We start from the raw sequence: 26,658 nt of genomic DNA, 5'->3' as shown, positions 1-26,658 counted from the left end.
TTCATTGTGAGAATCGACTTTCGAATCTGACATAGCTAGATATGAACTCATTTTAACACGGATGAAATAGTCTAGCAGCCAGAAAGGGTCCCCGTGCACCCCCCCTAAAACAAAATTCTACGATATGTTCGAAGATCGTCAGAACCTGTATTTTCCGAATCCGGTTGTCGCCAGCGGAAAAAAAGGTTGGGCGCGCGTCTTATTTGCATATTTCTAAGATGGCCGCCGCCCGTTGCTAGGAGACGGATTATTTTTGAATAACTTTAGTTAGGAATAACAAATTACCATAAAAATGGTATCATTTTGAAGAGAATTAAATTTCCTACAAGCTGATACCCCATTTGATGGGATAAATAGTTGTTGTCATGAAATATTAAGGAAGGAATTATGTTTTTTAGCATTTTTCTAAAAAGATAGGGAATTTGGTTATAATGTTCTTTTCCATACATCTAATATGCATTTACAAATAACATTTGAAATTTCCTAAAATTATCCCCCAGTCATAGCTATTATCATGTGAAAACGGCTTTCCAATACACCAATTCCTTTAAAAGTTACACGACATTAAAGGGGATAAGGTTCAATAGGTTTTACAGCAATATTATTTTAAGGGTTATAATGTCTCCGCGCGCATTTGCGTAGGTTCTGTATCTGGGGTTTGTTGTAGATCACTGCTATCTATTGATCAAATCTCATCGAAATCGGCGAAGAAAGAAAGAAAAATTACACTTTCTATTCCTTATATGAAATAAAAATGTTTTTTTTTTTCTATTCTGTGTTACCAAACTCAATCCATTCAGCTTCCCATATGAACAGTTTCTTGTCTTTTTGGATTCCCTCCAAAATCACAACTTATCTGATATTAAAAAGTTAAAGAAAAAAATTTGACGTGACAGTTTCCTCTTATTGGAAGATTAAAGTGAAAAAAAAGAAGAATCTTATGCTAAAAGCCCTAAGAAATAAAGAACTTGTTAAATGGCCTTTCAGAGTTTAAAATGAAACATGGCTATCTTACTTTTTCATAACAAAATGAAGGGAAGTATCTGTGTAGTTCATGTCGGCCCATACTGGGTTACTATTCTTCAGAAATGATCCCCGTGCACCCCCCCCCCCAAAAAAAAAATCTACAATGTGTTCGAAGATCGTCAGAACCTGTATTTTGCGAATCTGCTTGTCGCCAGCGGAAAAAGGGTTGCGCGTGCGTCTAATTTGCATACTTCTAAGATGGCCGCCGCCCGTTGCTAGGATACGGATTATTTTTGAATAACTTTAGTTAAGAATATCAAATTACCATAAAAATGGTATCATATTAAAGAGAATTAGATTTCCTACAAGTTGATACCCCGTTTTATGTAATAAATAGTTGTTGTTATGAAATACTAAGGAAGGATTTTTTTTTTACATTTTTCCCAAGAAATACAGATTTCAGTAATGTTTTTTCCATACATTTAATTTCTGTTTACAAATAACATCGGAATTTTCCTTAAGTTAAACCCCATAAATAAGTATTATTATGTGAAAGCGGCTATTCAATACACCAATTCCTTTAAAAGTTACACGACATTAAAGGGAAAAGGTTCAATACGGTTATACAGAAATTTAAGGGTAATGTCGACGGCCGCACTTGCGTAACGCGTGTAATACTATAATAATCATTGCAAGTATGAGACCCTATCACTTCTTACATCCAAATTATTGATTAAATATCATTACATCTTGTGGAATATGAAAGCAAATTAAATCTTTTATTCGCTATCACCTTTGATCTACTCAGCTTCACTTTTAGTTTACGTCTTTTTTCATCAAATAGAATAAAGGCCTTACGAGAGGTGTAATTTCATGACGGCCGAAACGGGCTTACCTGGATAGGGGTTTCCAACATATCGATATTAATCAAACTTCTCTTCATCAACTCTCATTCTTCTGATCATCTTCACACACATACTCACACCTCCAATATCACACACAGGCATTCATGCACGGGAAATGAGCTCAGTCGTGAATTTCGTGAATTTATTCAATACGCCATTAATGCATTCATGGAACATCAAACTCGAATGCTTTATTTAGATGTCGAAATAAGAGTTACATGTATACCGCACAAGCGAAATATTTCTCACCATGCTCTAGCAGGAAATCAATTTATTTTTTTAAGATAAGATCGCACATACGTGTTCTCATTCTTTGGTGGTTCGCCTGATGGTTTTTAAACATATTGCTCACACGTTTATTATTGCCAAGAAACTAATAGATAGATTACAAATACCAAGGAATGGCATTGATAAAAACGAATAGTTGCAAGTCAAATCCAGTCGCTTTCAAATTCTGTTTTTTTTTATAAAAAATGATTTCATGCACTTAACTTTATTACATGGGTTGATTTAAATGCAATACAACGTAAACTTGGTTGTTGAATCCGTTAGGAGTGACTAATAATCAATATTATACAAAAATGAGAGAGAGAGAAAAAAAAAATGTTATGGTTAAGTAGACCATGGATCTATAAAACATGAGGGAAATGTCTGAGGGAACATTAACCATGCATGCGTGTATGTATGTATGTGTGCATGTATATACTATAACTATGTATATATAATATATCTATATCTATATATAAATATATAAATATATATATATATATATATATACATATATATATATATATATATATATATATATATATCACGTTTATATTTATGCAGGTTTGTATACTTTTGTGTTGTGTGTGTTTGTGTTCAAGGATGTTTGTGTATGACTAATGTGTTAAACATTAGACATATTCAGAGTGTAAATGTTTAACCACAACGAATACAATATTTTCATGTTTTCCACAGAAATTAGACATCTATTATAATTAGATAAATTTACTAAAATGATTTGAAGTGTATCTGCTATAGGCGCATCTGACGTGCAATCCACTTTATAGAGCGCATGTAAGTTCCGCTGGAATAACAACTCATGCATGAGTTAAATACACCATCCAATGTTTTCAGATATCCATGCCCTACTCGTCCGCCGGTCCTTTTTAGATAGAGTAACTATAAATGTGCATGATCGATACCCAAAAGATTATTGACATTGCACGTTAAACACTTTCACTAGGTTGCCATTGTCGCGAGTCTCGATATGCTAATACATGTATACTATCTACCACAAATCGATTCTTAGTCTACGAGTGACCGTGGTGATCTTATCATGGCTTATCACATCTTGAGGTCTATGGTGGTAATCGTGTTGATCGTAGAAGAATTATTGGACTGTTTGAAAAATTACTACGATCAACACAATGTCTTTGACTGACATCAAGATTTGATTATCTGATGATCAGCACGATTAGTCCGCGAGTAAGACCACGATTTCGGGCGAATCGAGAAAGTGGACCCAGCTTAGTGAATGCCACGAGAGTGGAAACGTACCATAAGGATAATCAACACGACAGTTTCAATACCGTACATATCAATATTTACATATCTTCCAAGATTACTTCACCTATGTAATCTAGATTCTTTTGTATGCCTCCGCCAAGAAGTGGTGCCGGAGGCATTATGTTTTCGGGTTGTCCGTCCTTCCGTCCGTCCTTCTCTCCGTCCGTAATGAATTTTGTGGACAGCGTAACAAAAAAAAAAAAAAAAAAAAAAAAAAAAAACCCTGAAATTTGGCATGTATGTGTATTGGGGGTGAAATTCTGCCTATCAACTTTTGGGTGCACATGCTCAAGGTCAAAAGTCAAAAGGTCGAGGTCAAATGCTTAAAATTTCACTATTTCCCTCATATCTCTGCAATGCCTAAAGATATTTTCTTGAAACTTAGTGTATACAGGTATTAAAATTCACTGGTAAAAGTTTGGGGTCATAAGGTTAAGGTCAAATGTGAAAAGGTCAAGTGAAAATGTTAAAATTTTACTTTTTTTCTCTGTATCTTGGATATTGTTCAAGGTATCTTCATGTCAGGTCAGGATGATCTGCTACTGGTACCCTGTAGCCCAGTACAACCTGTTTCAGGGTCGGATTGTCGGCGACTAAACCGGCAAACCCACCAGTCTCCAACTGGAGAATGGTGAGGAGGGTGGCTGGACACCCTGGTGGAACTAAAAACAAGATCTATCTTAAGGGCATCGACTCTGGAGAGTCAACGATGGCCATCCAGCAATGCAGAAGGACCCGGCCACCCACTGCATTTTCTTGGCCACGATAGTTCTTATGAGAGTTCGTAAACATTGTGGAAAACCGGCATCTGATGGTGGGACCCGCAGGCCAGATGATGCGTCAATGGCTACTGGGGAAGAGGAGCGTGTTGCACCGACTAGGCACAGCTGTAAGGACGCAGAATATACTGCCGATAATCCTGTGCATGAAAGGAGCAGCACAAACCTGAGAAAACCTAGAATTATAGGGACATGGAATGTTCAAGGAATGAATGCTGACAAGATGGAGATCATCATAACCCGAATGGGAGAACAAAATATCAGTGTGCTTGGTATTTCAGAGACTTGGTGGCTCAACCAAGGTCGTTTCACTACCGAAGATGGCTACACAGTTGTGTATTCAGGCAAAGACGGCGGAAAGAGGGAACACGGAGTAGGCTTCATCCTGGACAAAAACTCGGCTAAGTCTTTCTTGGGTTTCAACCCAATAAGCAAAAGAATTATTACTCTCAGACTGGAAGGTCACCCATTTAACATCTCCGTCATCCGGGTCTATGCGCCAACATCTACTGCATCTGATGAAGCCATGGAAGACTTATGATCAGCTCCAAGATACTCTTGACAAGATTCCGAACAAAGATGTTCTTGTGATAATGGGAGACTGGAATGCAAAAATTGGCAAATCAGTGACCAAGTCTAAGATCGTCGGAAAATATGGATTGGGAGAAAGAAATGAACGTGGAGATAGTTTGGAAGATTTCTGCCAAGCTAATGACCTGATTGTTGGAAACACTTTCTTCCAGCAGCACCCCCGAAGACTATGGACATGGAAGAGCCCCGGGGACAATGTAAGAAACCGGATTGACTATATTCTCGTTAAAAGAAGATGGCGCTCTTCACTGCTCAGTGTTCGGACAAGACCAGGTGCAGACTGTGGGAGTGACCACCAGCTTCTGGTTGCACAGCTGAAACTAAAGCTCAAAGTAAAGAAGAAAGAGACACCACCATTAAGGTTTGATGTAGACAACATACCGGAACAGTACACTGTTAGTGTGAGCAATAGATTTCAGGCACTTCTTCAGATTGATGATGAAGAGCTGTCTCCCAATGAACTGTGGGAAGGAATGAAAGAAGCAGTGTTAAGCACAGTTAAGGAGGTCATCCCAAAGAAGAAGAAGAAGAAGCAACCATGGTTATCCAGAACAACATTAGAACTGACTTGCTGACAAGAGACAGGATGCGAGGAAGAGAGGGGATATGGCTGAGTGGCGAAGACAACACAAAGAAGTGTCAAAAGCAGTTAGAGCTGATCAACGTGCCTTCGTTGAGAGAAAATGTGAGGAGATAGAAAGAGCAGGGAGTGATTCTAAGAGGGTGTATGCTCTGGTCAAAGAAAATGACTCAAAAACCATCAGCAAGGTCAGATGTCATCAATGACAGAAATGGTACCACCTTAACAGAGAGCACAGACATAAAGAACAGATGGGCCTAGTACTGCAAGGAGCTCTACGAGCAGAAGACCCAGGCAGACTCTGCCAACAGCAACCTAGGGGAACAAGAGTTAGAACCATCCCCGTTATTGGAGGAAGTGCGCCAAGCAATGAGAGAAATTAGGAACGGGAAATCACCAGGCTGGGATGATATCCCAGGCGAGTTATGGAAAGCCTCTGGTGAGGAAGGCATAAACATCACGTGGAAACTATGTGACAGAATCTGGAGGAATGTAGAATGGCCCGAGGACTGGGGAAGAGCGGTCTTTATCCCGATACCTAAAAAAGGAAATGTAAAGGAGTGCTCAAACCATCGCACCATTAGTTTGATAAGCCATGCCAGCAAAATACTACTCAAGATCATCAACAACAGAATGAAACGGCAGATGGAAAATGAGATATCTGAAGAGCAGGCTGGTTTTAGAGCAGGAAGAGGCACGAGAGACCATATCATCAACATCAGAAACATCATTGAGAATTGCCGAGGACACTCTGTACCACTCTACCTGTGCTTTATAGATTACAGCAAAGCCTTTGATTGTGTCTGTCATGCAAAATTATGGAACACTATGAGAGAAATGGGTTTTCCTAGCCATATAGTGAAGCTCATTAGCAAGCTATATAAAGATCAAGAGTCTACAGTACGAACAAGCAGAGGTGACACAGAATGGTTCAAGATTGGTAGAGGTGTCAGACAGGGATGCATACTATCGCCCCAGCTTTTCAACATCTATGCTGAACGGATTATGAGAGATGCCCTGGGAGATTTCCTTGGTGGAGTGACAATAGGTGGCCAACGGGTAACAAATCTCAGGTATGCGGATGACACCACCCTGGTTTGTAACAACAGAAGAGAATTGATGGATCTACTCAGAGCAGTAAAAATAGCAAGTGAAGAGAGGGGGCTAATGCTGCATACTAGAAAGACTAAGATCATGGTTGTAGATGGAGAACGGAGTTTTGCAGATGGTGTCTTTTCTCTAGATGGTGATGCCATTGAAGAGGTGGAAAGCTTCGAGTTCCTGGGTTCCATCATAAACACCAAAGGGGACTGCTCACAGGAGATTAAACGAAGACTAGCAATGGCCCGGAATATGGTACAAAGTATGACAAAGCTCTGGAAAAGTAAACTCCCTTCCTCCCTCAAGGTCCGGCTACTAAGATCTACAGCCTTTGCCGTGGCATCATATGGCTCAGAATCCTGGACAATGAAGTCAGCAGACAAGAAGAGACTGGATTCGTTTGAGATGTGGTGCTATCGTAGGATACTGAGGATACCATGGAAAGAAAGAAGAACAAATACATGGGTGCTAGAGGAGCTTGGAGTGGAAAAGAAACTACGGGCTGATATTGTGGCCAGAAAATTGACATATTTTGGCCATGCTACCAGACATCACTGCCTGCAGAAAACAATCATCCAGGGAATGGTTGAGGGAAAACGTAAAAGAGGAAGACCCGCAGCAAGCTGGCTTGATGACATCAAACAGGTGACTGGAGCAAGCATTACAGAGGCTACCAGAGCTGCCGCTGACCGCAGACAATGGCGTTCTCTCATCCGAACCACACCTGCATATTTGTATGCTACGTGACTAGAGAGAGAGATCTTCATGGAACATAGTATATATTATGCATGTACTGACTGGAAGTGATTATCTAGGGAATTTGGGGTTCATGGGGTCAAAGGTCAAGGGCAACACTTCAAAATTTTACTATTTCCCTCATATTTATGCAATGCCAGCAGGACTTAAACTTGGTGTATGCATGTATAACCCAAAATAGAGATTCTCTGGCAATTTCTTTTTTTTTTTGCCAAAAAGGTCAAAGATCAAGGATCAAGAGAAAGTGCTGAACTTGCTTCTTCCTCCATGTCTCGGAAGTGGCTCATGGTATCTTGAAACTTAGTACATATTTATGCATGTTCTGCCTGACAGTGATTCTCTTATGAATTTTAGGGTCAAAGGCCAGATGAAAATGGTAACAATTTTCTACTCAATACAAAAATTGCACTTTTTCTCCATACCTTGAAAATTACTTAATGCATAAACTTATGAAAGGGCCAAAGTCAAGTTAAAGTCCTAAAATTCCCAAATACATGCTCTCCTATTCATCCAATTAGACCTAGGTCAAGGAAGGTGACCATTTTGAATTTTGAATGGAAACAATGTCATTATCGTTTTCAAATTCCCAGTAACAGGGCATTTAATCTTGTTGCTTTCGCGTGGCCTTTCTTTCTATGATATACAAGAAGTAAATTTGTTATTGCTTTCAGCAATAACAAATTGGGGCCCGTTTATCTATATCATGACGAACCTCCGGAATAACGAACCTTTGGGGGAAAAAATGAACCTTCGGAATAATAAACTATAACTACTATTGTTATATTGTACAAGCTTTAACGCCGACATCTATTAACCTACTATATTACTACTTTCACTCTTTGAAAGGAAACACGCCAACAACCAACGACACAACAGGAATGGAAACAATGGCATTATCGTTTTCAAATTCCCAGTAACAGGGCATTTAATCTTGTTGCTTTCGCGTGGCCTTTCTTTCTATAATATACAAGAAGTAAATGTGTTATTGCTTTCAGCAATAACTAATTTGGGCCCGTTTATCTATATCATGACGAATCTCCGGAATAATGAACCTTTGGGGGAAAAAATGAACCTTCGGAATAATAAACTGTGACCAATATTGTTATATTGTACAAGCTTTAACGCCGACATCTATTAACCTACTACTACTTTCACTCTTTGAAAGGAAACACGCCAACAACCAACGACACAACAGGAATGGAAACAATGTCATTATTGTTTTCAAATTCCCAGTAACAGAGCATTAATCTTGTTACTTTCTATAATATACAATAAGTAAATTTGTTATTGCTTTCAGCCGGCAGCATAGCTTTCGATGGTTTGTGATATCATTAGAATTAAAACATTGAGCTCTCCATAGCTGACAATTGTAAAGTAGTAGCCCGCCAAAGTTGGATTACCTTTTTTTGATACGCACTGTATAACCTGAAAAAAAAAACAGATTTATTGGGTTTTTATCAATTGTACATTATAGCCACTCAAATAATGATGTATTGTTTGAGTTAGTCTTCGTACACCACTTAATTACCAACTGCTAATAGTAGTCGTAATCTTCGTTGTAATATTAAACTAGAAATGTCGCTATGACGACTGGTATGCCTCCGCCATAATGCATGATTCTCCTAATAGGTCTATAGTACATGTGGACAATGTGTGATTACATTTTCACAAAATTGGCAAAATATTATAATGGCATGTTTGTCACAAATGTGTTGAATGGTCACCTTCCTTGACCTAGGTTTAATTGGATGAATAGGAGAGCATGTATTTCACTTGATCTTTGACCTTTGACCTATCGTAGATTTTTTTTTTTTTTGGGGGGGGGGGGGATGCACGGGGACCATTTCTGAAGAATTTATGATGTAACCCAGTATGGGCCGACATGAACTACACAGATACTTCCCTTCATTTTGTTATAAAAAAATAAGATAGCCATGTTTCATTTTAAACTCTGAAAGGTCATTTAACAAGTTCTTTATTTCTTAGCGCTTTTAGCATAAGATTCTTCTTTTTTTTCACTTTAATCTTACAATAAGAGGAAACTGTCACGTAATTTTTTTTCTTTAACTTTTTAATATCAGATAAGTTGTGATTAATTTCACGTTCTTGGAGGGAATCCAAAAAGACAAGAAACTGTTCATATGGGAAGCTGAATGGATTGAGTTTGGTAACACAGAATAGAAAAAAAAACATTTTTATTTCATATAAGGAATAGAAAGTGTAATTTTTCTTTCTTTCTTCGCCGATTTCGATGAGATTTGATCAATAGATAGCAGTGATCTACAACAAACCCCACATACAGAACCTACGCAATTGCGCGCGGAGACATTGTAACCCTTCAATATTGCTGTAAAACCTATTGAACCATATCCCCTTTAATGTCGTGTAACTTTTAAAGGAATTGATGTATTGGAAAGCCGTTTTCACATGATAATAGCTATGTTTTGGGGATAATTATAGGAAAATTCAAATGTTATTTGTAAATGCATATTAAATGTATGGAAAAGAACATTATAACCAAATTCCCTATCTTTTTAGAAAAATGCTAAAAAACATAATTCCTTCCTTAATATTTCATGACAACATCTATCTATCCCATCAAATGGGGTATCAGCTTGTAGGAAATTTAATTCTCTTCAAAATGATACCATTTTTATGGTAATTTGTTATTCCTAACTAAAGTTATTCAAAAATAATCCGTCTCCTAGCAACGGGCGGCGCCCATCTTAGAAATATGCAAATTAGACGCGCGCGCAACCTTTTTTTCCGCTGGCGACAACCGGATTCGGAAAATACAGGTTCTGACGATCTCCGAACATATCGTAGAATTTTGTTTTAAGGGGGGTGCACGGGGACCCTTTCTGGCTGCTAGACTAAAAAGGATGTCCTGATATAACTCGTATAGGAGTAATTCTTAGCCATCACCCCCTGTTTCACACTTTTAGCAGCTTTCGTAACAATAAGATTCCACCTGCTACACCACTGGTTCTTGATCGTAGTTGTTGATCATGTTGATGAGGTTATAAGCACGGTTCGAGTGGCAGTCTGTTTTTTTGTTTGTTTGTTTGGTTGGTTCTTTTTTTTTTGTATTTTGGGGTTTTGTTTTGTTGTTGTTGTTTTTTCTTTTCTTTTTCTTTCCTTTTCGTCCTGGTCTAGAACATCTCCTGAGAGTTAATACGTCAAACCTGCATGCGATTGTTCTCTCAAATTTTGTTTCAACGACATATCCGTTTCCATGTCAACAGAGCACAATTCGATTGAAACCATGATAATTATCTATCCCGTAGGGACCACATCCCTTTACTCTGTGCTGCCGGCCTCTCAACCTCTTATCGCGTCTTGTGGCGACATCAATTATAATAAGCAGGAATAGACTTAGTTTCTTTTCCTTTTTTCCTCCCAATGGAATCACTGCTGTGATGCTTAATAGGAATTTCGAATTTTTACATCCACTGACGAGTGACGTTGAAATGGTCTATTACAATGTGTACAAATCAGGTTTGTTTGGATCCCACGACGAATGTTACTGTATTTCCAAGGCTTTAGTACAGCAAAGGATACGGAATATTGTAAAATCATGTTCGCCCACGTCCTGATTGAACATCACTTATTTTTATGATATTCTTTATTTGAATTTCATTCTCTGATATATCAGGCTCATTTTTACAATGAAATTAATATGAACAAAAATAAGCAGCTGTATTCTTCTCACTTGTGCTGCTGAATTGCATGCTTTTTTAATATACAGTATAATATACATGATATATTGCATATTATCATACACACACACACACACACATGCACACATACACACTCACAGAGAGAGAGAGGGAGAGGGAGATATAAAGATGTTATTTTCCAAATTATAATAAAATCGCCTAGGATGACATTAATGATGGCATTAGGGATTGATTGAATTGAAACTATTGAAACAAACGCTGCCTTCGAACATTGGTTATGTATATAATGTGTATTATATATATATATATATATATATATATATATATAGAGAGAGAGAGAGAGAGAGAGAGAGTGCACTGTATATATATGTATATATATATATATATATATATAATATGCATAATTATATCATATTATACATATGTATGTGCGTGAGTGTGTATGTGCACTGCAAAAACAATGGTGTTAAATCCAACACCATGGGTGTTGATTTTAACACTTTCCCGGTATCTATATCGGAAAACACCGGTTGGTGTTATTTAACACCAAGTTCTGGAATTAAACAATTCAATCCTACTCTTGGTGTTGCAATTCAATTCTGTTTTTGGTGTTAAAGAAGAGTCCAACACCAATCTTTGGTGTTGCAATTTAATTCTGTTTTTGGTGTTAAAAAAAAATCCAACACCAATGTTTGGTGTTGCAATTTAATTCTGTTTTTGGTGTAAAAAACAAGATTCCAACACCAATTTTTGGTGTTGCAATTCAATTCTATTTTTGGTGTTAAAAAGAAAAAAAAAGAAAGATTCCAACACCAATCTTTGGTGTTGCAATTCAATTCTATTTTCGGTGATAAAATTTAACACCATTATTTTAACAACAGTGATATGCAGAATTCAACCCCAAATTGTTGTTAAAACAAAAACCAACGATTTAGCACCAACAATTCAATCCAACTCACTCTATCAATGCATTAGAATCAAACACAGAAATTCATTACACATTACACATAGAGAAGGGAAAAGGAACAAACCAAATTATCTTGACAAACAAAACTTGGTTCTTGTTTATTCAAGAAACAGGAAAAAGGAATTATCATGATGAACAATACACAACTTACACCTAAAGAATACAACTTGTATTCTACATCTGGATCAAGAGAAGAAAATGTTAAAATGTACAAAGTTTTGCCCAATTTGGGAGCCACCCTGTATACTAAAGTAGTTAAAGGCAAAAAATATGCATGTGGGTATTTCTATTTATATGGGTACCAAAGTATGACCTCAAATTGGTTAATACGTAATGAAACTAAGCTGTTTTGTACTGTGTTATACCTAAGATAAAAGCCAATAATCATTACACTCACAAACACTCGCATATTTCTTTGGTAACATGTTCATTCACAATTAGCCCCTAAATGTTTCATGTGTAACATGAACATGACATCACATGATATCACACAATTACTCCTGGTACCCATATGAAAAGAAATACCCATGTAGGTACTTGGTTGTCTTGAGTCTCTTTCTCATTTTTTTTTTCCTCAACCAAGTTAACAAAAAGCTATTTGTACATCAAAACATGCATTTTCCTTTCTCTTTTTCCTCCAGGAAATAAGCAACAACAAATCAATCTGTGCATTTCCAAATCCTTGGCTTTCATGCACATGCATCATAAATTTGCTTTTCCCGAAAGAAAAAAAGATGGAAAATATTACATATATTACATTACAAAAATATTATAAAATTTTTCAGTGCACACTTGGTCAGGATGTTCAAAAGGAAAAATGTACCAAAAATTAGTACACTCTTTAAGATTAAATTAATGATCGGCGGCCAAGATCTGGAGGGGGGGGGGGGGGGGGGGGCTACAGATAAATATAGCCCGGGCTACATAGGGTTAACAAGAGTCCACAATATCTTATTGATTGAAGTTATTTTTGCACATTTTGTTACCATTTACCAAAACCATACATAACATCGGCTCTACAGGTCTAAATTACTTGAAAAGAACATGCCTTGGTGCCACGTACTTCCTCGAGTCTGTGTTTGACAAATTTGTCATTCAAGTTAACAAAAAGCTATTTGTACATCAAAACATGCATTTTCCTTTCTCTTTTTCCTCCAGGAAATAAGCAACAACAAATCAATCTGTGCATTTCCAAATCCTTGGCTTTCATGCACATGCATCATAAATTTGCTTTTCCTGAAAGAAAAAAAGATGGAAAATATTACATATATTACATTACAAAAATATTATAAAATTTTTCAGTGCACACTTGGTCAGGATGTTCAAAAGGAAAAATGTACCAAAAATTAGTACTCTTTAAGATTAAATTAATGATCGGCGGCCAAGATCTGGGGGGGGGGGGGGGGCTACAGATAAATATAGCCCGGGCTACATAGGGTTAACAAGAGTCCACAATATCTTATTGATTGAAGTTATTTTTGAACATTTTGTTACCATTTACAAAAACCATACATAACATCGGCTCTACAGGTCTAAATTACTTGAAAAGAACATGCCTTGGTGCCACGTACTTCCTCGAGTCTGTGTTTGACAAATTTGTCATTCAAGTTAACAAAAAGCTATTTGTACATCAAAACATGCATTTTCCTTTCTCTTTTTCCTCCAGGAAATAAGCAACAACAAATCAATCTGTGCATTTCCAAATCCTTGGCTTTCATGCACATGCATCATAAATTTGCTTTTCCCGAAAGAAAAAAAGATGGAAAATATTACATATATTACATTACAAAAATATTATAAAATTTTTCAGTGCACACTTGGTCAGATGTTCAAAAGGAAAAATGTACCAAAAATTAGCATTCTTTAAGATTAAATTAATGATCGGCGGCCAAGATCTGGGGGGGGGGGGGGGCTACAGATAAATATAGCCCGGGCTACATAGGGTTAACAAGAGTCCACAATATCTTATTGATTGAAGTTATTTTTGAACATTTTGTTACCATTTACCAAAACCATACATAACATCGGCTCTACAGGTCTAAATTACTTGAAAAGAACATGCCTTGGTGCCACGTACTTCCTCGAGTCTGTGTTTGACAAATTTGTCATTAAATCTAGTGGTTTGTAGTCAACAAGTTCCTTTTGATTCTTGACAACATGACCACGTGGAAAACTTATTTCTACTGTAAAGGCATGATAGTGTGAATTATAATGCAATGTATCTAGCAAGAGAAGTACAAAAAAAATGTCATTGTTGTGTACAATGATATGCTCTATTTGACCAAACAGTGGAAGCTCATCGACATCATGGCAGACCAAAAGAGACAACTGATAATGTGTACCATACACTTTAACCCAATTGGCATCAAAGACTTCAGAAGAGAGTTCCTCTACTTGGAGTTTCTCTTGCACAGTCTGTCTAATATTTTCATCTAAATCTGACAATAAAAGTGAAGTACCTGGCCCAACCTCGAGACACTCCAAAGGATGGTTTGACTGAAGATGGAACGTTAGTGCTGTCTGATGTTTCTTTGCAAGTGATTTACATATGTTTTTGTAATTACATACAGATTCTGCAACACGGCCAAAATAGTGATGTTTCGCTTCGTACCGCATACACCATACATGTACGAGTGGCCCAACTTCTCTCAAACATGTAGCATAATGCACCATGAAATGATGCTTTGGCAACAACCTATTGGCAGGAAATGTTTTTTGAAAGTGTGTGTGATGTTCTTCAGTGAGAACAGACAACTGGGCTATCAAGCCTGCTGTTAATTGGGGAGCAAAAATAATATCCATACAATCTAGTAATCTTAGCAGCAGTTCCCAGTAGACGTTTCCTTCTTCAATGTCATGAGCTATGATGAATGGAAGATTTCTTATCAAGCACCAAGCCTGCATTGCCTTTTGACCCACATCATTGCCAGCTGTTCTCAGTTTAATGTAGGATGGTTTGTTCTTGTTATCTGTACGGTTTAAGCAATGGCTGGCAACTCTCTGATTCAGTTCATCATGGCCGGGTCAAGAGTGGTGGTTGCCTTTCATAGATGAAATATTCTAGTACAAGTTTCAGCTCATACTGAACTATGCCTTCCAACAGATCATGCATTATATCAAGTTAAAAATTTGTCAAGATATGAAAGTAAATACAATCATTCAATACAGTTTTTTGTTTAACTCCAAACACATGTGACAGTAGTGTAGTTTGAGCTTCAGCTTCTTGTAAATGTTGCTCATAAGTCTGCCTGGTGCGCATTTCCATTAACACCTCTTTTAATGTGTTCTGCGCCTCTTCCTTGCTTGTCACACACAATCGACAGTAATAATTAGCAGAAAAGCTCTGTACAAAACCAAACAGGGCATTTGCACCTAGATTATCAGCACTAATTTGAGTAATGGTTCCCCTCTTCACAATGCCATTAGGAAGAGTAATGCCAACTGTTGACAGAATGTTAATGTCTTTCACAATATGCTTGAGAATAGCATTAAATCCATATTTTTTGGCATCTTCAGCATACCACAGAGCTACAAGATTGATATTGGAAAGAATAGAATTATACTTTGGTGGCAGATTTTTCAAAATGAAATAAAAGGCACCTAACTTGTGAATTTTTGTTTTTGAACCGATGGGGTTTACAGTTTCAAAGTCATCATAAAAACAGTGAATTTGTAGGGCATTTTCATCTTCATGGAAAAGAGGGATTTTCTCAAATTGTGCACCATCACAGTAATCTCTCATTACACCATCAGTGCTCCTATGGTCATGAGTAGCAAAATGCAATATATCTTCATTGCTCAAAAGTTGCTTTAAAGATTCTAAAATGGGTATATAAACAAAGGTATCTTCAATAGCAATCTGTTCATACTGCTTACTTCTTTTATTTAGACGACTTTCATACCGGATGCTAACTTTATTTCTTGTGGTTCAACAAGTCCAAGTGTTGCACAATATTTCATCCGCTTATATTCTGAGTTCAAATTTTCAAATGGCTTTTCAAGCATAGCAAAATGCGTCTGTATTTCTCTATAAGCTTCGGACTCAATGGGCAGTTTATGTTTCAAGAAAGTAGCCTTAACTGCCGCTGATGCACTTTTTACTACATCACCTACAATCAAACTGGTTGATTCCACGATGTCATTTACAACTTTTCCAGAGTTTGCACTGTTTGCTGAAAATTTTGAAATTACTTTTGCACACTGCCTATTCAAATCTTCAGCGGATAAAATGTCATCTTCTGCATTTATATCCTGATCTTGATCACTGTCGTCATTATCATTACTGTTTCCTGCAAAGCTCTCTTCGAATGATTCACCAGCTTTCTCATTTTCAGTAAACTGTTCTTGATTATCTGGCAAACCAGATTTAAGGTGAGTCTGCAAATGCCCTCGAAATCCACGAAAAGAATAAAATGTTCTTGCACAAGCTCCCTGTCCACAGATTAACACCTCTTTTCCTCCTTCACTTAGTCCATGACTTAATCTTAAATGTTGCACCAACTTTGGTATTGCAAAATTTCTCTTGCATTTGAAGCAAATCATGGTGTGAATAATTTGGATCTTAGTTCACGCACTCTCGGTGATTCGCGGGAAACTCCAACATCAATCTCGAAAACAGCTGTCTGGATGAAGGTCCAGAACTGATGAAGAGACTGGCAGTAATGCAAGCCAAAGACAAAGTGCGTCTTGAAGAGTTCATCTACTGCTCCTTCCACCGTACGGGCACCACATGGAATGGCCTTGTGATCGACAATGAGCAAGTAACTGCTGATACAGGCCTTAGAATTTCCAATTCCAAGAAGGAACGGTTGGCTCTGGGTCTGTTTGGTGCCATCCAGAAAATCTTGAATGCTCCCTCCACTCTGTGTTTGAAACAAATTACATGTACTAGTAAACGATGAAACTAGCAGTTACCCTTTTCCCACTTGTTAATTCTATCAAAACTCTATCTTTATCATCACTGTTACCATCATCATACATACATACATATATAGTGGGGGGATCTGGATGTTTTGTGGAAAATGTCTGCAATGTGCAAAGTAGCACAACGTTTTCTGACTTTTTTCTCAATTTAAGAGGCCTGATTAGACTAAAGGCCACCGCATTCGATATGACTTTCTGTCACACAACTCAGCGACTTAAGATCTGAAATAAAACAGAATATACGCACTGTTTATTTCATAAAATGATAGTCGGCAAGTTGTGCGACCAAAGATTTGTATGATATGCAGTGGCCTTCAGGCTGCATGTTGCAGACTATCAAGGCTTGGCTGCAAGTGATGCTCCATCATAACTCTTGAGCAAATAGGAAAAGTGCATAAATCACAGGGCTTGTGCATGATGGTGACATCCATGTGCAGCGTAGTCTCCCCTATAACTTGTATCTCGCTCAATTCACTTTATGGTTAATGAACTGAACAGAGATATACACTGTAGCTACATTCTTCAACCAGGACTTTGCACAGAAAATTTTATAAACGTATAGAGGTAGGCTGTAGAGGCCTGGTAAAAAATGCAAGTATTTTCAAAGCAGGTTTTAAGTATCTGATTGAGAAGAGTCTTTCTAATATGGTTGAGTCATTTCAACTCACACAAAAGGAGACACTGTGAAAATAAGGATTTTAAAATTTCCTTCACAATTATTTTCTTGCTGCAAATTTGTAATCAATTTCCAATATCGAGGCAAAAAGTACTGACCTTTTGTTTATTGATATAACTCTACATTTAGGGCTGTGAAAATGTCACGCTGAAACATATTCCTAGTAGGATTGAAGTATGGCAACCCTGTTTGCAGTAGGTCCATCTCGTTCTAGCGCATTGTCACTCCTAATAATCTTAGGATAGGTTCAGTTTTTGAACAGGCCCAAAGTTCTTGAGCACCCTCTTAGTCCAAGCCAGTCTAAGCACATTCATGAAATTCTTAGATAGACCATTGCTACATCTACTCCCTGTGTACACACATTTAGTCAGTTTTGGCAACATTTTCTAGAATGCAGTGAGAACATGCAAGGTGTGACGAGGGTACTAATAACATTATTTATTTATAGTCCACTTTTATACTGAAAAGCTACATACCTTCTGAAACTGAATAATCCTTGAGATTGCTGAGGAAATGGATACTTTTGCTGAGGCAGCTTTAGACCTCCCTTGGCTTGCAGGAGGCAACAGGCACAAGAGGAGGAGGATGGCAGATGTACCAGAATTCCATCCTGTATTTCAAAATGCAAAATAATAAAATCAAGCAGGCTTTCTAGTAGATCATGGTGAAAAAGTAGGAGAAAAAAAATAGGAGCTAAATTTCAGTAAAAGTAGGAGAAAAGTAGGACATGCACTTTTTTGTGAGTTTTCGATCAATACTCACCTTGTAATGAAGAGTCAAACTCACTGTGAACACCTGAAATGATTACTCACTGAGTTACTACAGTCGCATGTAAAATCATTTACCCCCCCCCCCCCCCCATTTGGACACTCTGGCAAAACAATTAGTAACAATACACATGCAGATTATTCCTAAATCTTACAAGTGCATGGTGAGCAGATACTTTATTAAAATCACATGTATCAGATTAGTAGTCATTGATTGTCTATAATTAAAAACCTTGATCATTCATGCATGAAGAGATGGTCCAGTGAGTAATTTGTGGTCATTTTCGGAACTTGCTGTGATCACTGAAATGTAACTTGTAATGCTCTGAATGATCACAGCTTAATTGTTCCCTTTTTGTAAAAGAGTAAAATATTTGTTTTCCTTTAATAAATATACAATTCTTGTACTTCCATGGGCTCTGTTCATTTTGACATGAATTAAACTTTGAGTTATTAATCTCATTGGTAATTTCTGTACAAACTCATTGAAGGCAACTTTTACTCAACATTCATTTAAAGGGGAGTTTCAGTAGTTGTCTAGAGGGCGCTATAGCAATATAATTATTTTGAGATTTGAATGGGAAAACTCTTAGGAAAACTGACACAGAATAATCCAAGGAGGGGGCACAACAGGAGTTGTCATAAACAACTTTCATTCTTTACTTATAAAGGTATCTACACACAAAACAACTTGACTGATCTTCTTGTGGATCTGGAGAAGAAGATGTTTGAAATTTTGAGAATTTTGCACCCTGGGGGCCCTCCCCCTGGGCCCCCATGGGGCTACAGTTATCATTTGAACAACTCTACCCAACAGAATGATTCTCTGCAAGTTTGACTAAAAGCCGACCATTCGTTCTGCAGAAGAAGATGAAAATATAAAAGTTTACAGATGACGCACACCGCACAACGGACAAGGGACGGCAGACAAAAACGGATGGCAACAGCTCACTTGAACCTTCGGCTAAGGTGAGCTAAAAATGATGCACATGGCCTCGCATCATTTGATCTTTTGACCCCTAGATGACCTTTCACCTCATCATCCTCATCAACTCACATCTGGTAATACCCAAGGATTATTTGTTCCAAGTTTGAACAAAATTGATGCAGAAATAGAGAAATGAGAGCAAGTTCAACAAAAGCCTTTAACATTTTTCTAACACAGCAACAGGAAAAGTGATTACTATGTCAATCTCTGCCAGAACTTTGTTCAGGTGAGACAAAAAGGAGGGGGGGGGGGGCACTGAGTGAGGGAGTGAAGGGACAAAGCAGGGGGAGTGTGTGGGAAGGGGTTCTGCCATCAGAATAGCAGAAATCAAGCCAAGTGTATAATAATATGGACGACGTCCAAAGCAGTCGTCCAATGTCGAGTAATTGAAAACCGTGCCAATATGGACAGTATTCAAAATGTTGTCTACAAATAATCAAGGGCAAAGGTCAAAGGTCAAGGTCAAAGCTTGAGGTCACAGATCATTGCCACGTCCATAGGTATACATATACCAAGTTTGAAGTTGTTTCTCCAAACCTTTCTTGAGATATTACGAGAAAGAGCTATTTTCATGTTTAATCAAGGTCAAAGGTCAAGGTCAAAGGTTGAGGTCAAAGATCATTGTCACCTCCATAGGTATACATATACCAAGTTTGAAGTTGTTTGCCCAAACCGTTCTTGAGATATTGCGAGAAAGATCTATTTTCATTTGTTTTATATAACCCATGTGACATTGAATTACCTTTGATCTTTGCCTTTAAGCTCAACCTCAACACAAAAATGAGCTTAATATCAGGAAAGTCCTAAAGGATACCGATACCAAATATGAACTTGTTTGGTTAACTCGGAGCCAAGATATAGATCGATGAAAAAGTGGATACCAAATTGTTGACAGACAGACGGAGAGACAGACGGACAAATATGACGGCATAAGGTCTTTCCTTTGGACGACTTAAAAATGTTAAAAGTTAAAGTTAGATGGGTAAAATGCAGGGGAAGGTTTGGAAGGGACTGCCCCATCTAAGGGTAGGGAAAATTTAGCAATTGGCATCTTAGAAATAAACTTTTTCTGATGCACATTTAAGTGAGTACAATATACTTTCAGAGTATTGGAAATTGTTTTTTGTAAAAAAAATCCTATGGAGTGAAATAACTAGATGAGGGGATGATCCGGGAGGGAGTCCCCTCTCAGGGTGGGGAAAATTGTGTATGGCTACTCGAAAATAAGCTTCCTGGCCCACATTTGTGTTGTGTTTATGTGGGAGTGTGATTATGCTCCATGAAAAATTGACCATCACTAGAATGTTTAATGATAAGGTTGGTTTAATTTTAACTTCTGATGACACTTCAGACTCTTTATGAAATTAGAGGGTGCATTCCAGGGAATGTGCAAAAATACCTTCTTTGTTCTGGTCAGAACTGTCAAAAGATGACAGGAGCTCCATGACTGTCAAGTTTCCATTCTGCTTCAGAAGTTGTCGAGCAAGTGCCACTGAATGATTGGAGTAAACATTTACAATAGGAGCAATTCCTTCCCAAGTGACTGCTACAATTTTCGAATTCTTGTACACAGCAAAAATGGTATCAGATACATAGATCAGAAAACGTTGCGCAAAAATTTGTCCCAGCAATAAGAATGAATTCCTGCCATAAATTATTATTATTATTATTCTTATTTTGGTTAATCATACTTCATGTACAATGATTTGTGTATTCCTTTATTAACAAAATTCATGAAATGACTTATTGATTATTCCCCTGTGTTTCCCATTCTCATCATAAATAGCGAGACGGTAATATCCGGCAAAGACCCGTATTTACCCCACAGTATTTATCAGCTGGGGCCAACCATGGGAAAAACAGCACTCGTGTCATATGCTACTGTTGTAAACTTTGACAGAGTTGTCCGCCCAGATTTGAAATACGTAATCATACATTTATAGCATAAGAATGCTAGGCACAACAAATAATTAAAAAGGCGTACTATACTAGAAACACTGCAATTACTAGGTCTTCTTGAATTAGGAGTAAATTTACACCAGCCAGGGACTTGGTGATACCAGGGAGATGGCCACCTCCCTGGTAATACCCAACACCGATGAACAATGATAAGTTTCCAGACTTTTGTAGATTCTTGTTTATGTAATCCTTTGGACAGTATCATTCAACTCAAACATCACACCAAAATGTTTTTTAAATCAAACATTCACAATATTGAGGTGTCTTCAAGACACATGTAGGTCCAGGAAACTGTGAGCCGTACATTCATGAATAAATACCATCCTTGAATGGGTAGGACATATAGATAGAAATTTCCAACAAATTTCAAGATGATCGCATTGAAAACATTTCTGCAAAAATGCAAGTTTGCAATGCTGAAGACTAGCTTCCTTTGTCTTTAATTTGCAATGAATTGTTCATTTTAACACAGTGGCTGTATCCAGTAGCACCTTTTGCAAATACAGAGAATGTTCAAAGGAACATTCCTATAATTGTTCGCATACTGCTTACTTCTCCAGAAATGTAATGCTCTTATTAAAAACTTACTGGACCATTCTTCATCTTCTTTCAGGACCATGAGGCTAACATCAGGCTGGCTGGTCACAATATCTCCCAATACATCATCGTCGATACTAATTAGCCTTCATGTTCATCCACTAAAACAAGATCTTCGCCATCTCTGATGCTGAATTTTCTTCTGACTGTAAGGGGGGGGGGGCGTGGGGAGAGAAAAACTATTACAATTTACAAATGTAATAAAAAATGACTTAAGTATACTTTGCAGTTTGTATGGTTTCATGACAGGATAATAGCTACAGTTGTAGTAGCATTATAACTTTTATACCGCTAGTGTGTTTGAACATTCTGGCAATTTTCAGTGTTTTTGGGAAAGACATTGACAATTTTTTAAGTATATGTTAATACAATGACACATATCTCATTTATCACATACTTTATCCCCCCCCCCCCCCCCGATTAATGCCAGTGGAATGACTGGTTTTGATAAATTTTTTTGACATCTTCTTCAGTAAAAATGTAGAAAAGCTTAGGCCTAAAGGAGTCGTTCGCTGGTGCTCTAACCCTATTGACCTAGAGACTAGCTCTTGGACTAGCCTATTCTGGTCTAGAGGTAGGCCTTACTGCCACCCCAGGTGAAAGAATTACATAGCCATGCAATTTTTTGAACCCGGCTGTGACAGTATTAAGGCCTACCTCGATAGACCAGGATAGGCTAGACCAAGTGAGCGGCCCCCTTAGGGCTTAAGCTGTCCCTACATTTTTACTGAAGATGTCCATAAAATTTATCAAATCCTATCATTCAAAACATTCAAACCAAGAACTTTTTTGTAATAACAAGGTGGTTCTCGAACCATGGCCGGCACAAGTCTCGCCTGATTTTGCAATCAATAAAACAAGTAACCTTTTGACCCCAAGATGACCATTGACAATATCCTTATCAACTCAAATCTGATATTAACCCAACTAGGATCAATCGTTCCAAGTTAGAACAAAATTGATGCAGAAATAAAAAAATGAGAGCAAGTTCAACAAAAACTTTAACATTTTTGTAACAGACTAACAGACCTATCATTTGACCTTTGACCCCCTAGATGACATTTGACCTCATTAACTCACACCTGGTATTACCAAGGCCGGCCAAGCCCAAGGATCACTTGTTCCAAGATAGAACAAAATTGATGTAGAAAGAAAGAATTAAATGAGAGCAAGTTCAACAAAAACTTTCACATTTTTGTAACAGACCAACACTACAGACTAATATTAAAGTAACAAACAGACCAACAGACTAACACTAGTAACAGACTAGCTGCACAGACTAGCTACAGACTACACTATACAGTAGCTACACACATACTATTGCAAAAGCGACAGCGTTGCACCCACTACAAGCGGAGCACATCGGGAGAGCACACCGATTATCCAAGAAGATAATGTAATTTCTGTAGACCTGGACTAGACTACAGAGTCTAGATCTAACGTAAAGTATAGACACCTACCACAAATAGAGAAATAGTTATCATCTAAAAACTACAGTAACACTAGACTCTATGGCTATAGATCTATATGCATTGTATCACATAACATACCAGTAGATAAGGTTTCAATTGTAGTTTTGTACATTTGCACATGATATGAACTCCTCTTGCCAAACAAAATTCGCTTATAAAGAAGTATTTTGCGTGGTCCCCAGGCTCAAGGCTTCAAGTTCAAGAAGGCTTGGTCCAAGCCCAAGGCTCGTTGTAGCATCAGTTAGACTCTAAATTTAATGGGATGATTTAGTTTCTAACGTTAGGACCTACTAGATTCTAAGTCTAGAAAACTACCTGTAGTCTGTAGACTAGGATAGTAGGAGAAGTACTTTTGGGTGCAACGCTGTCGCACGCACTCTAGCTGCAGCTCCACATGCTCCACATGCATTAGCAGTATTGTACAGTCGACTCATGACAAACGCCTGAAAAACAGGTACCGTACACTTACTCAGTTCAAAGAATCCTACGATGTCTTCTGGATTTAGTGGCAGCAACTTTCTGATTCGGCGATCTCCACAGAACAAATCTTTACACTTATCGGCATGATTGTGCTGTTTAACTGCTGATTAATGAGGATATTATTGAGTCGAATTTTCATTACCCGCGGCCCGAAGGCGAAGAAAACCTCATCGATAAAAAATGGCCTTGATAATGCATACTATACACATAACATATGCATGCACCGCGCACACTGTACACAGCTAGCTAGCTAGCTAGCCATAAATGCCGGCCAGCAGCGCGATCCGAGAGCGCAGAGCGAGGTCACATGACAACTTTCGTCCAATGATTTTGCTCGAATTCTCTGACTTATGCGCATGTGCAATTTCAACACCAATTAATGACACCAAAACTCTAACATCAACCTGTAATTGAATATTTCGACACCAGTTGGTGTGATTCTTTCTGAACGGGACCTAAAATCAACACCAAGAGTGTTAATATTTTTCGATTCTGTGCTGGTGTTAGATATTTAACACCCTAGTTTTTGCAGTGTGTGTTTGTGCGTGTGTGTACATCGACTCTATATATCATGTCAATTGGGTAGCACTTATAAATTATTATAATGAAGAATTCGCGACCTGATTTTTTTAACATTATTACCCACACTGATAGTTATCATTCCGTACCAAAACGGCGGGCATCACGAGGTAGCGCAACCCCGGAGCCCAACTTTCCACATTGTAATCAAGCTAATGTGTAAGATTTCGATTACCGGCTGAAAGGAAGGATAATTTGATAACCCTCCACTCTAAACATTATTCACATGTTTAACCTGTTATTTCATCGCGTAGAGTAGTCGTTTAGATTGATTCTCATTATGGGTAATACTTTACTGAGCCTTTTCCGCTGATTAGAAACATTATAATAAACATTGCTCTTTATCCCTCCCGCATAATAAAATACAACCAGGAGTGTCATGCAGTTCTGAAACCACTATGGAGGAAAGCTGAATATTCTTAATGGCTTGAAGCACGTTTTCCATAGTGCATGTATCTGTGCCAAGAATTCTGCACAGTGCACGAAACTATAGTCAACACAGTAGACGGTGAAATGACATCATGCTTTTGGGGTCAGTGTATCGCTTTGTCAATACACTTTATAAAGACTGGCTTTGAAAGTGGCATATACACAAACTGACGTTGACTCTGCATTCATTATAAGTGTTTTGGTTCATAACTACACATACACACACATACACACACACACACACGCACACACACTCACATCAAATTATATATACACTACCTTTAGTACCCCGATATTCCTAAATTCTAATACATATAGCGTTCATATCGAAAATATGTGTGTGCATACAGAGAATTAGAGAAAGAATATAAGAAGAGAGAGAGGAACTGTCATTTTAAAATCATGTCAAAGAAGGCCTCTGTATGAGTTTAAGACGTGGTGGTGTCGTATTTTGTGTTACCGGAATATGGAATCAGCACGAAACAGCTTCGTTGAGTACCGTTGTGAAATTAGGTGTCATATGTACAGGCATATACATATATATATATATATATATATATATATATATATATATGTAATATATATCCACCCTCTTTTGAAATCCTGCAGGTTTGGGATTACGTCCTGTACGCCAAATTTGAATTCACGAATTTTCCTTCACAGCCCAAATGGCCACGTGCAGCATTGCAAACAATATCAACATCAGGCAGTAATAACGATAGCATAGTCTAAAACACCCATGCAGGGTGTGATAGGCTCTTCAGTGTTAGCACTATACGTCAAGGGGACCCTGTAATCATATTAACTTAGACATTGTCAGGTACTCGTATTTTTTCTTCTAATCCTGAGAGGGACGTCGAAAAAAAAATGTCCACGGATGTAAGCACTGAGAAGGATTAGGACTTCTTGTGTAGCAGTGTTCTGGTACTCTACTACCATAACAAGACGATATTTTATTTGAATATACATGTAATTTCGTTCAAATGCAGGCAGACATTTACATGGTGTATCAGAAACATCCAATAGTAAGCGAGTTAAATGTTTTAGGCTATGGTATTGTTTGCCTGCCGAATCATCATTTTGAATAGCTTTCGAAAAAGAAATATCAAATCTTTCTTGAAAACTCACCTTGCCTTGCCGTCACCTTTTCATTTGACAAGCAAACTCTGTAAGTGTTTTTTTCACAAGAAAGAGCAACTGCCAGTAATTGTTAAAGGCCTTCAACACTATCACACCCACTCATTATCCGTATATTGTCATAAGGATACCGATGAAGTTACATTGATGTTGCAAAATGATTTGAATTGAATAATACGATGGCATAAAAGTAATCAATGTTGTATCAATTTAGACGAGACAAAGATGATATTATTAAGTCCATGATGCTCCAACAATATTTGAAGATCTTTCTTGACGGAAAAGGAAAAGGGATTGAGAAGGTTCATATTTCATTTTCATTTCGTTTCTTTATTTGTCCAAATATGTATAAAACCATGGCCTGGAAAATTGGTTTTGTCACACATTCTACACACATATTGACAACAAAATTAATAAACAACAAATTACATTACATATAACATCTCTGCAACGCTCTGTTTCTGCAGCAGGAGAGTTTTAAAGAGCAGCAAAAAAAAAACAAAAACAACTCAATTTGTCTCCCTCTACAAGCAGACAAGTGAAATTTGTAAGATCGCAACTGCTGATCTATGATTTAACAAATATGTCGGGAAAAAAGGGAACCACGGGACTCGAATCTGTCATCTACTGCTTTCTGGGCAGCGACACTACCACCAGACTATCCCTAGGGTTGCCAGCAGTGACACGAGGAACTTCGTACAAATACTCAAGCTTCGAAATTCCGACACTGTTAGGTTAAGTAGTCCAAGGCGGACAAGGCATTAATGAAAGG

At 37.7% G+C, this 26,658-nt stretch overlaps 1 protein-coding gene and 1 pseudogene across 1 annotated transcript; one reads left to right on the top strand and one right to left on the bottom strand.

Annotated features, from left to right (window-relative positions):
• Nucleotides 1-4,148: 4,148 nt before the first annotated feature.
• LOC139710145 (craniofacial development protein 2-like) lies at nucleotides 4,149-4,745 on the top strand. The gene has a single exon (XM_071622076.1). The coding sequence runs from the start codon at nucleotides 4,149-4,151 to the stop codon at nucleotides 4,743-4,745; it is 597 nt and encodes a 198-aa protein (XP_071478177.1).
• A 10,346-nt stretch (nucleotides 4,746-15,091) lies between these two features.
• Nucleotides 15,092-23,826, bottom strand: LOC139710141 (uncharacterized; annotated as a pseudogene).
• Between the last annotated feature and the right edge of the window lie 2,832 nt (nucleotides 23,827-26,658).

This window comes from Diadema antillarum, unplaced genomic scaffold, assembly GCF_040938485.1.
Source record: "Diadema antillarum isolate AM-2024a unplaced genomic scaffold, OU_Dant_1.0 seq00001504_RagTag, whole genome shotgun sequence".
In the NCBI taxonomy this organism is placed as follows: Eukaryota; Metazoa; Echinodermata; class Echinoidea; order Diadematoida; family Diadematidae; genus Diadema; species Diadema antillarum.
Note: the sequence above shows the minus strand (reverse complement) of the source record. Positions and strands in the feature narration are given on the sequence as shown.